This window comes from Agelaius phoeniceus, chromosome 2, assembly GCF_051311805.1.
Source record: "Agelaius phoeniceus isolate bAgePho1 chromosome 2, bAgePho1.hap1, whole genome shotgun sequence".
NCBI lineage: Eukaryota > Metazoa > Chordata > Aves > Passeriformes > Icteridae > Agelaius > Agelaius phoeniceus.
The window spans coordinates 113,173,504-113,191,849 of record NC_135266.1 but is presented as its reverse complement, the minus strand read 5'-3'; the positions used below and the strand labels follow the sequence as shown (position 1 = coordinate 113,191,849).

Below are 18,346 nucleotides of genomic sequence, written 5' to 3'. Positions count from 1 at the left end.
TTTTATTATCATTAAACTTTTAAAATTTTAAAAACCCCCAAGTGATTGGCGTTTTTCACATGGATGCTGGAGCTGGGCTCTCCAGGTGAGCACTGAGGAGGATGAGGGCCCCATCTGGCCCTCCAGCTGGGAGGACAAACCTCCAGGGCATTCCTGCATTTCAGTGCCCATTTTCTTTGTTGTCTCCATGTTGCCTCCATGCAGATCAAACACCCTGTCGAGGCTTATTTCCGCCCCTGCTAGAAATGAGAAGTGCTGGAGGAGAGGAGGAGGGCACAGAGGCTGCACCGACATGTCCCATCACTGCCTGCTCACAGCAGAAAACCCTTTCACCTGCCAGGAGCTATCACTAGACAAGGCAACACTGGATGTTTTTTGACCCTGAAAATGAACTTTAGGAGGATTTTCCTAGTCAAGTGCTTGATGCTTTTATTTCCCAGTGTAAAATGTGAGTTTTTCTTACAGTTTTTTGCTCTTTTGGGCTGATGTTAAAATTGCATTTTAAAGCATTTACAACTTGGTGGGCTGCTACTGATAAGGAACTTGTTCCACTTTTCCAATGAGTGAAGACATCTGGGTTATTGCTATTATTATTTGATTTAATTTTCAGCCAGGGGGAGGGCAGGACCTGAGTTTCCTATTCCAGTTATAATAATAAGTTGTAAAGAGTTTTGGTTTTAAGTTAATGAGCCTTAATTTGACACATGTGTAATGAGAAATGTCAGCATACAGTTTGCTTTCTGCCCTCGAGGCAGCTTGTACTACATTAGAGATCCAGTTCACTGTGCATTATCGCATGTAATTTCCTTTTCTTATCAAAGACGTGCAAATCTTTTGAAAGTGCAATTTATATTCTTCCATAAATATTAACAGAGTGATAGATTTCAGTGTCTTCAGTGGAGCTGAAGTTTAAGATGTGAAAACAGCAAGCAACTGCATATATTTTTTATATTTTACATATTATTGCTCTCATTATTTTTTAAAATATTAATCTAAAAACTTAATTAAGGTGTTAACTCATAGATTAGAGAAGGTTTTAAGAGATGGAGACAATACAAGCCTGCATAATTTTTTTCCCCCTCTGTTTCATTCCACTAAGTTTGTATGTATGGCTGTTTAATGTTTTGCTTTTCCTTCAGAACAAAATTAATAGATAAATAAGGATTTCTTCTCTTTATGTACACAATCTATAAAACATCTTCCCCAGCAGAAATAAGGATTATTCCCTTGAATAGAAAATTGTTTCAGAGACTTCCTTCCTTCTCTAAAATTACTATGGGAGCTTTTTCTTTTAACTCTTTCTTGTGATTGTGAGTGAGCTGTAGTCTCTCAGTTAAAACCTTTCTGCCCTTTGGAGCACATTTTAGTGGGCATTTTTATCAGGATTGTTGTTTCATTAGCTAAACAGATTTTTAGTGTCCTACATGTGGGATACTCAGATTTCCACTAGAAAGACAATGGAGATCAGATTAATATTTAGAAATGTCTCTGGGCCACAGAGATGCCATTGAATTATCCTTGGAAACTCAGATTACTTTTTTCCTTTACTTTCAGAGAGAAAATATAAGTAGTGTCTTAAAATATAAGAGAAAATATAAGTTATGAAAAGAAATCCTATTACTGGCTCTAAATACTTGTTCATGACTGAGCAGAAACAAGTATCAGAAATCAAATATTGGGGTATAATGTGTAGTGTCATCTGTGTGGGGCATAGCTGCTTCCAAGGCTGTTTTGTTGATAGCTTTATTTCAGGACATTTCATTAGATATGTCAAATACCTTACAAGAAAGGCAACACTGGAAAAACAACCTCTCTTTGGAGGTGGTGAATTGCCAGAAGCACTACAGCATTAGTGTTCTTGTTGCAGAGGCATGCTATTTTAGTTCTCTGATTATCTCTAATATTGTTAGTTTAATGAAATAGCCAGTGGGTTTCAGTTTCCCCTCTGTGGTGCCATTTATCATTATCCTAGATACAAGGAGTGAAGGACTGTAATAAAAATATGCATAAACACAGGTTTTTCTCTCTGTGGGGAAAAAATTACTTAAAATACATAAAATTAGGGCAGAATCAGCTCTGTGTGGTGATGGGAAGGGAAATCTCCTCCTGCTGATTGGCTTCACTGTGTAAATTGAGGAGGAATGAGCGCAAGAAAATGACAAACTAAATAAGCTGTGGCTTCGAGCTCGCGCCAGTGAGCTTATCCCACCTGACACTTGCACGCGGATTTCGCCCTCCTCCCACAGGTTTGTCCACCTGCCACGGGGGTGGGGACAGTTCCTCTCTTGGAATGACCTCCCAGGGAACTTTGCCAAGTGCTGGCTCACCAGAAGTGGAGCCTGCTGAGGCAGTGGCTGGAGGGGAGCAGGCAGAGCACCCGGGCACTGCTCTAGGAGTGCATCATCCCCACTGCTGGACACGTGGTGGATGTTTAGTGAACATCCCCTTTGGCAGCCCCATGCCCAGGTGCTTCCCAGTCCTGACACCACCTTGGGGAAGCTCCTACTCGTCACTGTCCTGGAGAAGGGACCTGGAATCAAAAGAAGAGATTTTTGGGGATTTTTTTTGGCAATTGCTTTTCTTGTAATGACTCCTGCAGCCCCTCAGATCTTGGTAGCTGTTTCTTCCTGCCTTACTTTCCCCATCAGGATCCTGTGCTAGAAAAATCAAGTGGATGCATTCCAGTGGGGCAGAGTAACTGGGATGGGAGAGGGGGGCACTGCTGTGGGTGTGCCTTCAGTTCAGTGCCTTACACTCACTCACAGCTTGACATGGGCTGTTATTATTATCATCATTGCTATCACTGGGGTCGCTGAAATGATTCTGCTGTCCAGGGATGTGACTGTTTTTGCTGTTTGCAGTTCTGGGTACCAGCCTGTGCCACATGCAAAACACAGGAGTGACCTTCTTTGAAGGAAGGGCTAAGTTCATGTTAAAGTGAATGGGAGGCCATGAATTTTGACATCCAGAGTCACTCCGAGTACAGCCAGGGTATAAATTTAGATTTTGAAAGCTGGGCTCTTAGCCTTCTTGCCCCTCAGAATTAAACTGGATGCTGGCATTTATCTAATGAACAATCAAGAAACATTTTGGAGCAGGGGAAGAAGATGGCATCAGTAAAGCAGAGAGGCTTAGGCAGCTCAGGAAGGGGGTGGCATAGCAAGTGACAGCCTTTTGGGTGACTGCTGTGGCTGCTGGAGACAACTGAGGGGCTGGCTGTGCTTCCTTCCACAGGCTCCAGCAGCAGCTGGATTTACAAGGCAGTGAATGAGACAGCTCTTCTCAGCATCACTGCTCCTGGGAGCATCTACGAGGCCACATGGAGGAGAGAGGGAGAAAGGCTGGTTCAGATCAGAGGCAACAAAGCCAAGCACTTTGTGAACCAGGAGCGGTGCAGGTGCGCCATACTCCGGAACGGGACTCTGCAAATCCAGCGCCTGGAGAAGGAGGACAGTGGCAACTACAAGGTGGAGGTTTATGAGAAGGATGGACAGCTGAAGGCAGAGGAAAATATAAAGTTATTCGTTCAGGGTGAGTTTTTGTCTTTGCCATACCATGCTCAGGACAGCTGGACAAGACTTGGCATTCTCTGCTCTCTCCCACAGCCTTTCCTACTCAGTGCCCTCCTTGCTGATTAGGAGTGGCAGGACCTCTGTAGGGCTGTACCTTTTCCTTCCTGCCACTGACAGCAGCCTGCCTCTCTCCTCCCTTCTCTTGCTCTGGCTGATGGCCTCAAATCCCCAGCTTCTTTCTGGCTGCCCTGTTTGTCAGCCAGCAGGTTCCCAGCTGTGCCCAAGAGAGCAGCTGTGAGCAGGTTCACACTGAGAGCAGGGTGAGGGTGGTCAGCCCCACTGCAGCACCACAAACAGTGCTGGGACCCTGAGCTGGGGTGGGATCCTGAGAGGGGCCTGGGCTCCCAGCAGCATCCTGCTTCTAGAAACCTCTGCCAAGACCACAGCAGCCCATGTGGGGTACAGCTGTGGCTGATGCATGGTATGGCTGATGTGGGTTTTGGGTATTTCTGGTGCCGTTTTATGGGTACTGAGTTATGACTTTTGTTCTCTGGCTGCTGGTCCAGCAAGCTGAGTAACTTGTGTTGCCAGTCCCTTGAGGAGAGCTCAGGAGTCCTGATGGCACTAAATGCCTTCATTCAGGCAATGGAATCCCACTCCATTTTTGCTCTAACATACAAAATACCCAGCAGTCACCTCCCCTGAGATAAACCACAGAAGGAGCTGAATTTGCAGTGGAAGAAGACCCCTGCACCCTTATCCTTGCACAACACAACAAATAGAAAGACTGTGCTCTTTGAAGCACAGTTAAGCACACACCTGGGGATTTCAGCTGCTTGGGTTCAAAGCATGAGGGCAGCCTCCATTCCTGTGCTGTGTCTTGTCCTCAGAGATCAGAGCAGTAGAGCCCAAAGGTTTTGGGGTGAGTAGGGACGATGGGGATGGCTATTCTGCTCCTTAAAAGCTGCTGTGTCCTCTCCAGACCTCTAAGCTGTAGGACAGCATGGGTTTTTTTCCCCAGTAAGGGGATAGCTTTGTTCTGTCCTTCTTCAGTCATCGTGCACAGCTTTGCCAACATCTTGAGTTTGTGGCACCAGCTGGGGTTGCAGAAATGATGCCTCATTCCAGCAATGACAGCTGGAATAGTTTTAGCAGGGTTCCTGTGCAATGGGAGGCCCCTTTGTGTCTAAGGGGCTGCTGAGTAGTGAGGGTGTCTCACTGCTTTGGGAGCTATTACTGTAAACAGATTGAGGAAGTTGTCAGGGCCTGATGGTTCTTGCTCATTTTTGAAGCCACTCTGCTGCCATTGGGGTGTCCTCATTTCAGGTCAAGGTTAATGCTCCAGCCCAGCTGTGTGCTGCATCATTTCCTCTGCTGTGCAGCAGAGAGGTTACATTACCTCTGACACATGGAAGTCCTGTAGTAACTGTTGGGTGCTAGAATAATTTGTCAGCCAGGCTGGCCCTTTGTTACTAGGGCTGAATAAACAGTTCTTAGAAAAAAAAAAAAATTGTCTCAATGATATCCTCACCCAACTCTAGCACCTGGACTCTAATGTTTCCCACTGGGATGTTTTCCTGAGGAATAGGTTCCAGTTTGCAGAGGAGGAGTGGGCTTACCAAGGAAAGGGTGGCTGAGGATGTTGTGGTGTGAGCCTTGAGCATGTGCTATGAGCAGTCCTTATGTGCTTTAGAATTTATTATCTCCATAATTTACTCAGCCTGTAACTAAAGGTGGCATTGGCATGTTTTTGTTTATCTGGTCCTAAAGGTAGAAATAATTATTTTTCATTTGTTGTCCCTGCCAGTTGAGGAAAATCCTGCAGGCTTTTCCATCTCTCAGTGCCACCAGTGATAGAGAAACTGGAACCAAAAGGGAGCAAGTTGTTTGCAGGGCATAGGAAGAGACAGAAATCAGTTTTTTCTGTCATAACCTCATTGAGAGCTGAAGTGTCTGTTTTGTGCTCTCCATTCTGGCTTGATGGCCTTCCATGCTGTGCTGTCGTGCCTGCTGAGTGCTGTTGGTAAGCACACAGAGCATCATGAGGAGCTTTTCATAGTTTTTCCTGCTTTAGAGAAAAATCTTTCCCTGATGGGCACAGCCAGAACAGGATCAACTTTCCTTGCACCAAAACACAGGGTCCAGAGGTGGAGGGGGCTGTGGCTCTCAGTCCCTTCCACCCACCTCAAGGAGACTCAGCTTCCTCCCCTCACCTGCCTGGTGTCCAGCTCTGCTTCACCAGGCCAACCACATAGGCTACTGCTCTGATTTTCTTTATTGTTCCCTTGTCACTTCTGCAGTAGAGGTCTAATTTGCTCTTCATTCTTCTGTGACCTCATTGGCTGCTGATTTGGGGTTAATTCTCTGTTCTGCTTAAAGCAGAGGCTTTCAGGAGGAGGAACTCTCTCAGATGTGCCTGTCCCTTCCCTTCTTTTTCAGAACCTGTCCCTCCGCCAATCCTCATGGCTGAATGCAGGAATAAAAGTGTGTCTGTCAAGTGTGGAGCCAAACAGAAGGCCAAGGATGAAACAAAAGGGAAGGCCAAGGATGAAGCATTTACAATCGAACTGACCCAACCCAATGGCAGAAAAATCCAAAAGAATGCAACACTGCTGGAATGGCACGGGTGGAGCTCTGGGATGTTCCGATGTGTTGTTAAGAACCAAGTCAGTGAAAAAATGGCTGAAAAAGTATTTAACTGCTCAGGTAAGAAATCTATTCTGTCAGAATGTGCTAGGGTGGACCACTGCCGAGGGCAATGGGGTGTGAGAGGGGCTTTGCTCCTCCCCTTCTCCTGTGGGGAGATCCATTGTGTTTTTCTCCTCTCCACAATCGTGTCTATCAATGTGGTGGTTGCCTGCTACCCATGGGTGTGGATGAGTTCTCTCACAAGGGGAAAAAATAAGCTGCTTGGACTCTTCAGCTTGGCCTAGAAACCAGGAGGGAAGTTCTGGAGGATTTTTCTTTGGGGTTACACAGGTCAGATAAGCACGGTTCAAATGTACCAAGGTTTTCCTATTCAGCTAACCACAGATGCAGCAAAAGGACTGAAAGGGTTGCATTTTAAATGGGAAGAGTCATGCTGAAAATGATTCAGTAGGCAAAAGAAGTCATCACAGTTGTCATCCTCCCACATAAAAATTCTGCAAGTTAAGGCACAAACAAAGGACAGATCACACTGGTGTGACACGGGGTGTGGTGTTCAAAATTCAGAATTCCAGCGCAGTGCTGGGAAAAAGTCCTTGAATTTTCCAGGCTTGGGTTCATCACACCCAACCACGAGTGCTCTGCTGGAAGCATTTTCTTACTCTAGATTCCTGCTGGAGGTGGTGGAGAGTAGGGGGGGCTCACAAGAGCTGGCTCAGTATTTCAAATTTTTACATATTTCTGCCACAGTGAATTTAGGCAAAGTCTGAATCTGAAGGACAGCCCATGGTGTGAGAAGGGAGGAGGGAGCAAGCCCGAAGGCATGAAGGCTTTACTGAAGTGATCCTAGGTCTGCTGATTGTGACTGATGGGCAAAGATCTGAGGGACAGGATGGCCACTGCTCTCCTGTGCAGCTGTTGCCTCCTGAATAATCCTGATTTCAAAAATAGCCAAGCAATGCATATTTTTGCTGCTGCCTGACCTGATGGACTGCACAGTCCCATTGATGGTTGATGTTAGCACTGGGAAGGGGCAAGCAGGATGTGGCATGGACTTTGGAGCCAGGTATGAAAGAGTGCTGCTGGATTGGGTCTGTTTAAGACAAGGCAAGCTATCCCAAACACCTTGTCTGGATGAGGAAATGCTGGCCAAAGCTGCCCATGCCAGGACACAAGCCAGGCAAGCCCAGGTCTGCCTGCACTGCTGCTATGGGCAGACATTGGCCATCATCTAGACAATTCTGATTTCACTTTTTCTCACCCTTGAGAAATACTCTTTTATCGCAGGGTGAATTCGGTTGGAGAGTTTGGGTTTTTTTCTCACATCATTAACAGAGAAATACCAATGATTTTAAGGTACAAACATAGCATTTCTCAGATACCAAAAACCCCCTAAGACCATGGAGCACTACTCTTCCTACACAAACTAAATACCTCTCAAATTTTCTATGTAGTGGTGGGACTCTGCCAGCTCCACAGTAGATTAAAAATCCCTCATCTTGCAGTCAAACCTCCTTCTAACCCTGCTGCCCTCTGTGAACACTTGGTCCTGCATTTGAGGCCAGTCACCTTGAATTTTGACCTTTAGAGGCAAGAAGGTACATTTCAGGTGAGCATTAGCTCAGCCAGCTTTTCATGGAAGTGTAATTATATGTGAATCTCTCTGGGCTCCTCTTGCACTCATCTGGGAGAAACAGGCACAGAAAAAGCAAAATACAACTTGGTGTAACACTAAAGTTGTACTAAAACAAGTGGCAATTTAAATACAGTGAGCTGGCACACACGAACACTCTGGTTTCAATTTTCTGCAGAACTTGAACCCATCAGGGAGCAATCAAAATTCTCAACAACGAGGAACAGCAACTTTCTGCTGTAAACAGGTAAAGGCAAAGGGTGGGGTGTCTGCTGGTCTGCCTTTACAGTCAATGGAAGAAAATACAGGATTCTAAGTAGATGTTGTGCAAGTGATTTCTTTCCATCTAACATCCTCTTTCATCCCCTTAATTAGGCAAGATGGACTTTTATCTCATCTTAAGCATAGCAGGAGGTGCAGTCTTCTTTGTCATCTTTGTGATTTGTCTTATTTATTGTATCAGAAGGAAGAAAGCAAAAAGGAATGAAGTTTATGGTAAGTATTTAAGAGACTTTGTTTTGCTATCCAGCCACCTAAAATATTAGAGCTTCCCACTGGCAGCAACCCTGTGGTCAGGAGCATTTTCTCTGCCCTGACATGAGCAATAACCTGGTTTTAGCGTATGGTGAATCTGTGTAGATCAGCTGGCATTGCCAGTCTCACTTTCTGATACGTGCTTTGAGAAAGCCACCTGAGTACTATTTTACATTGTGGCTGTTCTCTTTTGAGTGGTACAGATCACTGCTTCAGCTGTGCAGTGACACCATAGCCTCAGTTCTTGGGCCTGGATTCAGCAGGAATTGAGAAAATGAGTCTGAGAAAATGCAAGCTAATATTTTAGTGATTATTTCATGGTGACTAGCCTCTCTGAAACAGTTTGCTGTGAGTTTAAGGCCAACTCAGTGTCTCAAGAGGCAAATCCCTCAATCCTGAAGTTGAGTGATATTTCAGAAACGATGAGTCAGTGATCAGAAGTCAGTCTGTATGAATTTACTTCTTTGTGTGTGAAAATTAATGCTGGCAAAAGGGATCTCTGGCTGCCAGGAGTCTGGAAATCCCAGCACAGACAATGCAGGGCAGGGTGCTTTGATGTTGCTTCCTGGTGTTAAATCTCACTTTCCCTTTAGTAGCCTCCAAAACGGGACAGAGCAGTTCAGTCTGGGGGTGTCCATTGATGTTTCCCTGATAAAGCTGATTCCCTCAGCAGACAGGGCAGAGCTGCCCCAAATGCTCCAGGTACCTTGATCTCTGCCAGGCAGCCAAAAACTTCCATGTTGGCCTAGGAGGTGCAGGCAGAGGTGAATTTTGCTGTTCACTGCTGTTGTGGTGCTGGGTGGGTCCCCAGGATGAGGTGAGAGATGAGAAGCTGACTCCAAGTTCTTAGAAGGCTGATTTATTATTTTATGATGTTATATGGTATGATATGAAAATGATATGATATGAAAATGATATACTAAAACTATACTAAAAAGAATATATAAATAAAAAGAATATATAAATAATATATAAATAAATAAGATATAAATAATATATAAAATAATATATAAATAAAAAGAGAAAAGATACATCAGGAGGCTAAACAAGAATGATAATAAAAACCCATGACAGACTCAAAGTCCAACACAGCTGGCTGTGATTGGCCATTAATTAAAAACAATTCACATGCTGGGTAAACAATTCTCCAAATCACATTCCAAAGCAGCAAAACAGGGAGAAGCTGAAGCTTCCCAGGAGAAGAAATCCCAGCAAAGGGATTTTTCATAAAATATCACGGTGACACACTGGCACAGCAGGAACACCTGAGAGTGGCAGCTAAACCCCAACACTTGGCTTTTTCTTGCTTGGGCTGAGGACATTTCCGTGTCTTTCGGACTCCTTGGTGGATGTGTGACTGTGGGGCCCTTGTATTGTTGCAGGGGAGGAGCAAGCGATGCAGACCCTGCCCGTGGACCATGAGAGGAGGATGTGGGAGCTGTCCCAGGCTCCATCCAAGCCCACCCCGAGGCAGCAGCGAGTGCAGCAGCGGCCGCTGCCCCCGCAGCCCCCGCAGCCACAGCAGCCCCGGCCCCAGCCACGGCCCCGCACCCAGCCACGGACCCCAAACCCCCCCAGACACAGGCCCTGAGCACACAGCCTGGTGTGTAGCAGGCCCAGAGCCTGTAAGACTTCCCTGGCATTGAGAAGCCTAAGATAGGAAATGCCAGCTCACGGTGACTGGCCTGGAAGCCCCTCTCTTCTGCCTTTGGACCTCTGCTTATCCCTCTGTAAGACTACAGGTCACTTTCCTTTGACCCTTGCTATTGGACAATTTCCAAAACCCCTGAACCCTATATAAAGGGCTGCTTTTGCCCAGCTCAGGCAGAAGAGCTGTCACTGGGAGCCTTCATAGAAGAGCCTTCTGTCACTGGGAACCTTCGCAGAAGAATCAATGAAGACATCGCTGTGGAACCTCACACAGCCTTCTCCTCTCTCTCCGTGCCTCTGCTTGCCTCGGTGCCTAGCAAGATAAGAGCTGAAATCACCATGAGCTGATCATCACTAAAGAGCTGATATCGCTTCAGCTTGCAGAGGTTGCCTGTGGCCAAGAACTGCTTGGGAGCTTGGACAGCTGTGCTGAACAGGTCAGAGCTATCCAGACCCCGTTGCAGCCAGCTGGGAGCAGCCTGAACCCCAGAAAAGGCTGCATTACTGGCAGGAGGGATGTTGGTCTCTCTGCTCCACCATTCACTGGGAAAAGAAAGTTTGTGACAGCCAGGAGCCCCTTCTGCCCAGCCCTGTGTAATGCTCAGCTATGAAAAGGTGGCTTTCCTTGCAGAAAATCAGAGAGAGCATCAAGTGGAGACAAGGAGACTCAAGGTGATGGGCATTCATCCCTGTGGCCATTTTTGCATCATGTTAGGATATGGAACACTCAGCCCCTGTGTCTTTCTGTGCTTCACTTGCTTTCACTGCACCTTGTTGTCTTTGTGCTTCTTGGATGGTTTTCACCAAGAGGAAGCTAAAGCTCTACTTGGACCAAACAGACCTATGGATCTTACAGGGTTTAATCTCCTGCTACACATTAGGACAGCTCTCTGGCTTCAGCATCAAATACATGGCCTCCTGGACCAAAAATGAGTTGTATGTAATTAAATATTTGTCTGAAGTTGAAAGAATTTGTGTCATATAATGCAGAGAAGAAAATATTGAAAGGATGTGTGAGAAACTTGAAGGACCTGTGTGGGAAAAACACAAATGGGAAAGGGAGAACTTTTCCTCTTTCTTCCTTTCCCTTTCTCCACTGTGTTTAGAAAAGAAACTATGGGCTTGGATTGCAGCAAGGGAGAGTTAGGACAGTATTTTATTTTTCTTTTACATGAAACACTGAGAGAGATTTCTGGGAGAGGTCCTCCAGCACTGGGGCTTCAAAGGGTGGGTGAGACAACATTCTGTGAAGCCTTTCTGTTCTGACAAGGGCCAGGAGAATGTGCTACACAGCCTCTTCAGGGACAGTTTCAACTCAGTTTTCTGTCATTTTTAGGCAAATAAAACAAACCTTTATTCTCAGTATAATTCTGTGGGGCTATCCAGACAATTTTTGTTTTGCTTAGAAGAGGTCTGGTCTCCTTTGGCTTGTGAAATAAAGCACTATAAACTCCCAACCAGCAGGATTGCTGGTGGCACTGTCTGAATTCTCAGGGATTTGCATCCCAGGGCCTCCTGCTGAGGGTGAGGGACTGTGTTTTTTGATTTTGCTGGTAAAATCAAGAAACACAGTCCTCAGGTATAACCAGGGCATGATGGAGAGCTGGTGAGAGATCTGCATCCCCAAGGGAGAAGCTGGACTGCAAAAAGTGCACCTGCATCACCTTCCATGTACTGTTCCTCTGGGCCTTGGGGGAGGCCATAGCTGCCTCCACAGGACAGCTGAGGAGCTGGGAGCACAGGCCTGTTTTAGAGCAGAGTCTGCATGGGTACACTCAACAGTCTGGGGTAAAAGGCAGGGCAGGTGAAGGAGGAGAGAGCTACAAGATGTACAGAGCATGAGACATCCAGCCAGCTAGCTGATGTGCCAGGCAGAAGAACACCCAACACCTCTTCCAGGCTGGCCCATCCCACATGTGCCAGGGGAGATAAAACAGCCATGCTTTGTTTCTCCTGAGAAATATGAGTATTTTTATCTTCTGGTGTAAGGGCGAGGGGGCAACTTGTCAGGAAAAGGAAGCCTCTGCCTCCTCCAGAGCTCAGTCACTCCACTTGAACTCTGACAGCAGGAATAGCCCTGGGAGTGCCACTTGCTCTCTTGCCTTAGCTTTCTGCAGCTGATTTTTGGGCTTTTGCTATTTAAAATTGCATTTGGTAAATGTTTCATGGTTTACTTTGTAACATACCATATGCTCTATCCCTGTACTGAATAAATAAAGAGAAGACTGGGTGCAGAGGATCTTAGTTCACAGCTGTGCTGGTACTTCAGTATCTCACTTTGTATCAAAGGAGGCAAAACCCCCCATTTTGGTCCCTGAGCCACAGAGGCAGGGTGCAGGAGGTGTCACACCATCCCTGGGAGGTGCTGGGGTGCCAGGAGCTGGTGTGGGTGAACACAGCTGCTCTGCCTGTCCTGTGCTGCCAGAGCTTTACTGGTGCTGCTCTGTTGTGGTTACAGGTGTGGGGGTCCTTTCTGGGAGAGAGGGAGGGTTACTGGGGCCTGAAAAAGAAGATTTATCCCAGTTGGGTTGATTTACCCCAAAACACAGTCCTTGGCAGGCAAGAAAATACTACTAGCACAGAGCATGCCTGTGCAATGGAAAGCTCACCAGAACAAAACTTATTTTTTATTTGCTCCTTTTCTTTTGATAGTCACCATTGTTTTTGTGATGTCTCCTTATACAAGTATTGTCCATTGCAGCACATCAGGAACAAACGTGAGACATCACAAAAACAATGATGACTGCCAATGGTCCATGACACATTCAGAAAAAATGCTGACTTATCAAACAAGCACCCAGCAGAACTTCATTTTTCAGAATGTGCGTCGTGGGGCATTCAAATCTCGGGTTTTTATGCTGTAGTGGATGTTTCAGTTCTGGAAAATGAGCTGACATTGGGACCTAAGACATAACAGGATGTGCTTGGCTCTGGTGGTTCTTGCTGTAACATTTCTTGGTTCTTCTTTTATAGATGCATCTACCACTGAGTCATGAGGTGAAGTGTTTTTTCCTACTCTTCTTAAGGGGGATGAGATGAGATGATCAATGCTGGTCTTGTCCTTTTCTGTCTGCTGCCTCATCCCCCTGTTTGAGAGCTGCAGTTTCTGCTGCCTGGGTATTAGCAGGGATCAGTTTTATTGGTGGTGTGCTCCAGAGCCAGTGCTGAAGGAATGGGATGGAGGGAGGCTCAGCCCATGGTCAAAGCAGGTCTGTGGTTGTGCTGTGGTCCTGTAGCACTCACCGGATGGGCAGACTGAGCAGGCACCCAAAAGGGCAATGGTTGGTTCTGTAGAACATACAAATCTTCTATCCCACCATTAACCCCTGTGAAAACAGCAGCACTTGCTGCCCAAACTTGGCCTTTCTAATAAAGTAGCCAGAACCTGCCTGTACCTCTGTTGGCCTGTCCAGAGGGAGGTTCTCAGGCTTCTGGCACAGGCCAGATAATAATTTAATTCCTAAACTAAAACTCTGAGTAAAAAGTCAAGTAGGAAACCATCGCTAGTACAAGCCTTTCTTGAGCTGTTTACCAAAATGATGCCATGGGGAAAAGACACTGATTTTGTCCTTATTCTGCTACAGATATTCAGGTGCTGCAGCTGATAATGTAAGAGGTCTGGCCTCAGGATTTTGAATAAGATTAGTTTGTAGTAGCTATCAAGCTTGTGAAATACTGCTGCTGGGCAATCCTATCTCGTGCTGTGGGAAGAAAGATAAGGGTTAATTGAAGGGGAGCACAGTAAGAGGCCCTGTGCCTGTGGTTGGAAGGGGAGCACAGTAAGAGGCCCTGTGCCTTGTGGAATTGGCCTCCTGGTTCCTCTGCCAGCCTCAGCTCACAAGAGGAGTGCCAAACCCAACCTTCTCACTCTCCCCCACCAAAGTGCTCCTTCCCTCCCTGCAGAAGGGAGTTTACCACAGGACTTTTCCTCATCCTTCCAGCCTGCCTGCCTTGAGCCATAGATCAGCTGAACCATGGGAGCCTTTCCCTCCCTCAGAGGTGCAGCTTCAGCCTTTACCCTTTCAAAGAGGTGCCAGACCAGCTGCTTGAGGGCCTCTGAAATTCCCCTTGGCTCTGCTACAGCCCTTTCACTCTTCCTTTGTGAGTGGGAGTTGCTTTCTCCCTAGGAATAGCAGGGACACAGGTGAAGGAGCTTTCCCAAAGCATGACATGGCTGCTGCTCCCCTGGACCTTCTGGTGGAGCTGGGGAGGTGTGAAAAGGAGCTGTGAGCAGAAAAGGGCAGGCATGTGAGGACCTACCTCACACAGTGATCAGTAAAGCATCTGCCAGCTACTGCCCAGGGCCTCCAGGCTGGGGTTCAGGGCAGGGATCAGCTGAGCTGGCCCAGTGAATAAGCCAGGCTTTCTGCATGGGGCACACAGGACAACAGGGCAGGCACAGAAATGGCTGCTGAGAAGATGAGCTGGATGGTCAGGAAGCAGGATTTGAGTCACATAACTTTGTCACATTCTCAGTCCTGGGGTGTGGCTTTTCTTTCTGTGCAGAGCTCCCATCTGAAGTGTGATTTACCCTTTGGGCAGGGGCATGAGCTGCCTGCCTTGCTGGGCCTCCTGCTACCCCCTCCTTTTTTCATCTGAGGACCAGCTGCCTTGTTCTCACCTCCTGTGACACTTCCCACCATTACTGTCTATTCTAGTTTTCCTTTGCTACAAAATGCCCACTCAGGCTGGTTTATTCTTCCTCTTTGAATGACACCTCAGGACTCCACCTATGCACATGTCAGCCTAAGGGAGGAAAGGGGACTTCCAAGGTGTCCTCATGGCTTCAGAACATGGTTCCTCATGATCATACCTACCCTGAGAAGCCCTCTCTAGGTTGCTTTGCTGTTGGCTGCCTTTGCCAGTGCTGTCAGGAACAATTCCTGGCTCTGGAAGGAACCTCTTGGCTGCCTTCTGCCACGGGAAGTGCACAACCTGGGCCGACTCACCTTCCTGAGTCTCACTGGGCCTGCGGTGAACCCTGGGCATGGAGCCCATGGTGCTGTGAGGCCCTGCTAGGGCAGTGTTTGATCCTGCCCACCTGCCTGCCACCAGCACTGGCCCCAGTGAGGTGCCAGAGCCTCGCCTGCCTCTGCTTTGGGTGCTATTGTTCGACAGTTTCTGCCTGGGGTGCATCTGAAGCGCAGTTTTGAGATAACAGGAAGAGATAATGCCACAGCTGAGATGCTCATTGGTTGTGTTTCCCACACACTCTTTCTGCCTACCTAAAAACAGCAGGCTAGTGTTTCTGGCTGCTGCCTGGCCTCCCACACAAATGCCTGGTATCATTTCCAGCCCTTTGGTGTGGGGCACGGGGCAGGCGAGCGAGCAGGGTGCGGAGGCAGAGGGGTGCGAGGAGAGATGCGCTTGGTGCTGTCACTGCTGTCCACTGAGGGGAGCAGCTCTGAAACAACACTGCCTGCAGGCATCCCCAGGCTGATTTCCCTGTTTGCCACTCCCTGCCTCGACAGCAGTGACATGGGGACAGGCAGAGAGGCATTTGGACAGCCGGCCCTGGCAGAGCCCCAGGATGAAATGTCTGGGACCGCTGCTCTAAGCAGCCGGAATTAGGCAAACCCCTCTTCCTCTGCTAAAGCCAAAGTGAGCTTTCCCATAATTAATGGCAGTGAAATAAAGGCATGTTTGTTTGCCAACAAGTTCCTATGGAAGGGTGCCCTGGTCTCCAGGTTTTCTTTCATAAAACGTGCATGCACATCACGTTCTTCCATGATGGGCTCTTTGCAAAGCCTGCGTCAGTCCCTTCCCCTTTGGCTGGGCGCCCCAGAGCCCCCTTTGCTTGTTGGAAGGTGTTCTGGAGGATCCTGCTGGGCAGTTCCTAGAAAGGAACTCTGTGCCAGGGCACTGGGGGCTTGCCCTGCTCTGCCTTGGCTCTGCTCTTACTCCTGACTCATCTCACAGTGACTGGTGTGTCCTGTCCTGTCCCTTGTGACTTGCCCTGTGCTGAGCAATAGGCACAATGGCAAACCAGGGACAGCAAGGGCAGTCTGTAGGCTTAGGATGCTCCTGGGATGCTCCTACTTGTATTGCTGCTGGGAATGAGATTTCTCCTCTTGCATGAGAAGGGAGTAACTATCAGTTTGTGCTGGCGCAGCTGTTTTCCTCCATCTCTGCTTTCCTGGAAGTTTTACAGCTGTTAAAGGCACCACCTGAGGGAGCTGTGTCTCCGGGAATGGAATGGCTGTTCTGAGGGATCTGTGTCTCTAGGAATGGCTGTACAGCACCAGGCTGCACCAACAGCAAGGGGGACTGCGAGGCCCGTGTCCTGCAGACACACAGGTCACTGTAGTGACCAATTCTAGCTGGCTTCAGTGATTTCAGCAGCCAGGGCCCCTGGAGTACATGGCAGAATGAGGATGTGGTTCCTGCTGCTAGTAGGAAGTTCTGGTATTTCAAACCCAAAATTCAACCAGGAAAACCTCCAATGCTCTCCTGCTGACCTTACAGTTTCTACAGACTCTATTTTTCTTTTAGCCATTTATAAATTACAAAGAAGACAAGCTTAGTCTAAAGCTATCCACTGCAAAAGAGGAACCAAGCAACATGGAGATATTTAAAAGCACTGTCAAGAAGGAAACTTATCTGCACAGCAAGTGACTCGTAGGAGCCTTTAGGCCCTGTAGTGGAAATTAAGTACCAAATGTTGAAGGAGTTGATCAGAATCCACAGTTTTCCAAAGTGTTTAATAAGGAAGAAGGAGTGAAAATAAAGGGTGTCCCCACCCTGTTTCTTTCAGATGTCTTGCCTAGAAATTCAGGTCACAGGTGGGCTGCCTTGTGTGATGCTGCAGAAAACAGCAAATATGTCCCTGACTGTTGCTGCCAAAGTACACTCTCTTATCAGGTTCATTCTTGTCTTTTCACCCCTCTTCCTTGGCACAGGTACAGTTTGGCTGGGGTCTGTTCTAGAGAAAAGAGGCTGGACATGTATATCTCTGAAATATTACCTGAGGTGGGCCTCCCTGTTGTTCCTGATGGGAACATTACATCAGGAAAACTGGATTTCCCTTAAACTGGAAAACCTCCAAACGGCAGCCCTGAAGAGCCACAGGTGCCAGGGTTAGAGGCAACGCCAACAACGGGAGGAAAGGCATTTCAAGATGGCAACCATAGAAGAATCAGCTGTGAATCTGCTTTGTCTCAAAGCATCTGTGCTAGGGAAGAGCATCTGTGGCAGAGCACCTTAGGCAAACGCAGGAGTGATGTCTTCTCTGGAGATGAAAAAGTGCACCACGACCGGTGGGCACCAGAGCAGCTGTCTCAACTGACTCAACACATGTACACACACATGTTGAGCAGCAGGAACTGCTGGTCCCCTCCCTCTCCTGGAGTTTTGAGGGACATGTGTTTCTGTAGGCCTCATGAGAAATAGTACAGAAGAAAGATTTACAGGCCTAGATTGACCAGAAGAGAAGCAAAAGCTCTGCTTGTCCAAGGTGTGAAAGGAAGATGCTGCATCCTTTTGGGAAAAATCTGCTGCAGGAGGCTGGGATGGAAGAAATGGTGCAGATGATCCTTCTCTGTGGGACAGGTGAGGCTTAGCCCAGCTCTGCAGACTGCACTGCAGGTGCTGAACCTCTGTGGGCTGAGTCTGGGGATGGGCACAGATGCCTGGGCTGGGACACTTGGCCCGTGTCCCACGTGAGACCTGGCTGCTGTGCTCCCTCTCCCAGCTCCCAGTGTCATGTGGCTGCCTGAAGAGCAAGTGGTGGTGTCATGGGACAGTCGTGTCTCGGAAGCAGAAACTTGTCTGCAGATGGTGTGGTGGCACCCAGCCAGGAGCCCAGGCTGTGGATCTGTGCCATGGGTCTCTTGGCAGCTTTGGCAGGATGAACACCTACCTGCTGCCACTTTAGGGTCAGCCTTTTGCTCAGGGACAGCCCAGAGTGGGCCAGGATGGATGCCCTACCTCAAATGCACCGCTGAAAACATTCCCTGGGGAGAATTGTATGCACAAAGAATGGGAATTTCATGCTATGCCCATTTAACACCCAGAGCTGTGGGTTCTGGGCTAAAGTCTCTTTCTTTGTTGGTGAACAACATGGCTGGAGGGGGGGACACAAGGCTGGACTCATGCTCAAGGGGCAGCTGGACCAGGGAGTTGCTCAGGGAGCTGCTTGGACTCTCTGGAGGAGAAGGGGAATTTGTGGGCTGGCCATACAACGAAGACAAGAGTTTAGGGATGCAGCAGTTGTTAGCAATTTGTGGTGCTCACCTCTAGGCAGGGAGGGCAGTTTACAACACAGAACTATCCAGCTGGTGTGAGCGTGGGGTGCACAAGAACATGTTGGTGCTGTCATCTAGTGGGACCCATGAGCACAGCTCTGTGCCCATGCCTTCTACTCCTCCCTTGC

General features: G+C 47.8%; 1 protein-coding gene across 1 annotated transcript; it reads left to right on the top strand.

The window, feature by feature from the left end:
* The first annotated feature begins 269 nt into the window (after window positions 1–269).
* CD2 (CD2 molecule) lies at window positions 270–12,219 on the top strand. The gene is made up of 5 exons (XM_054627970.2): window positions 270–448; window positions 3,235–3,531; window positions 5,952–6,218; window positions 8,167–8,286; window positions 9,708–12,219. Exons 1-5 carry the CDS (start codon window positions 388–390, stop codon window positions 9,914–9,916), a joined length of 954 nt encoding a protein of 317 aa, XP_054483945.2. The 5' UTR covers window positions 270–387; the 3' UTR covers window positions 9,917–12,219.
* Window positions 12,220–18,346: the final 6,127 nt, after the last annotated feature.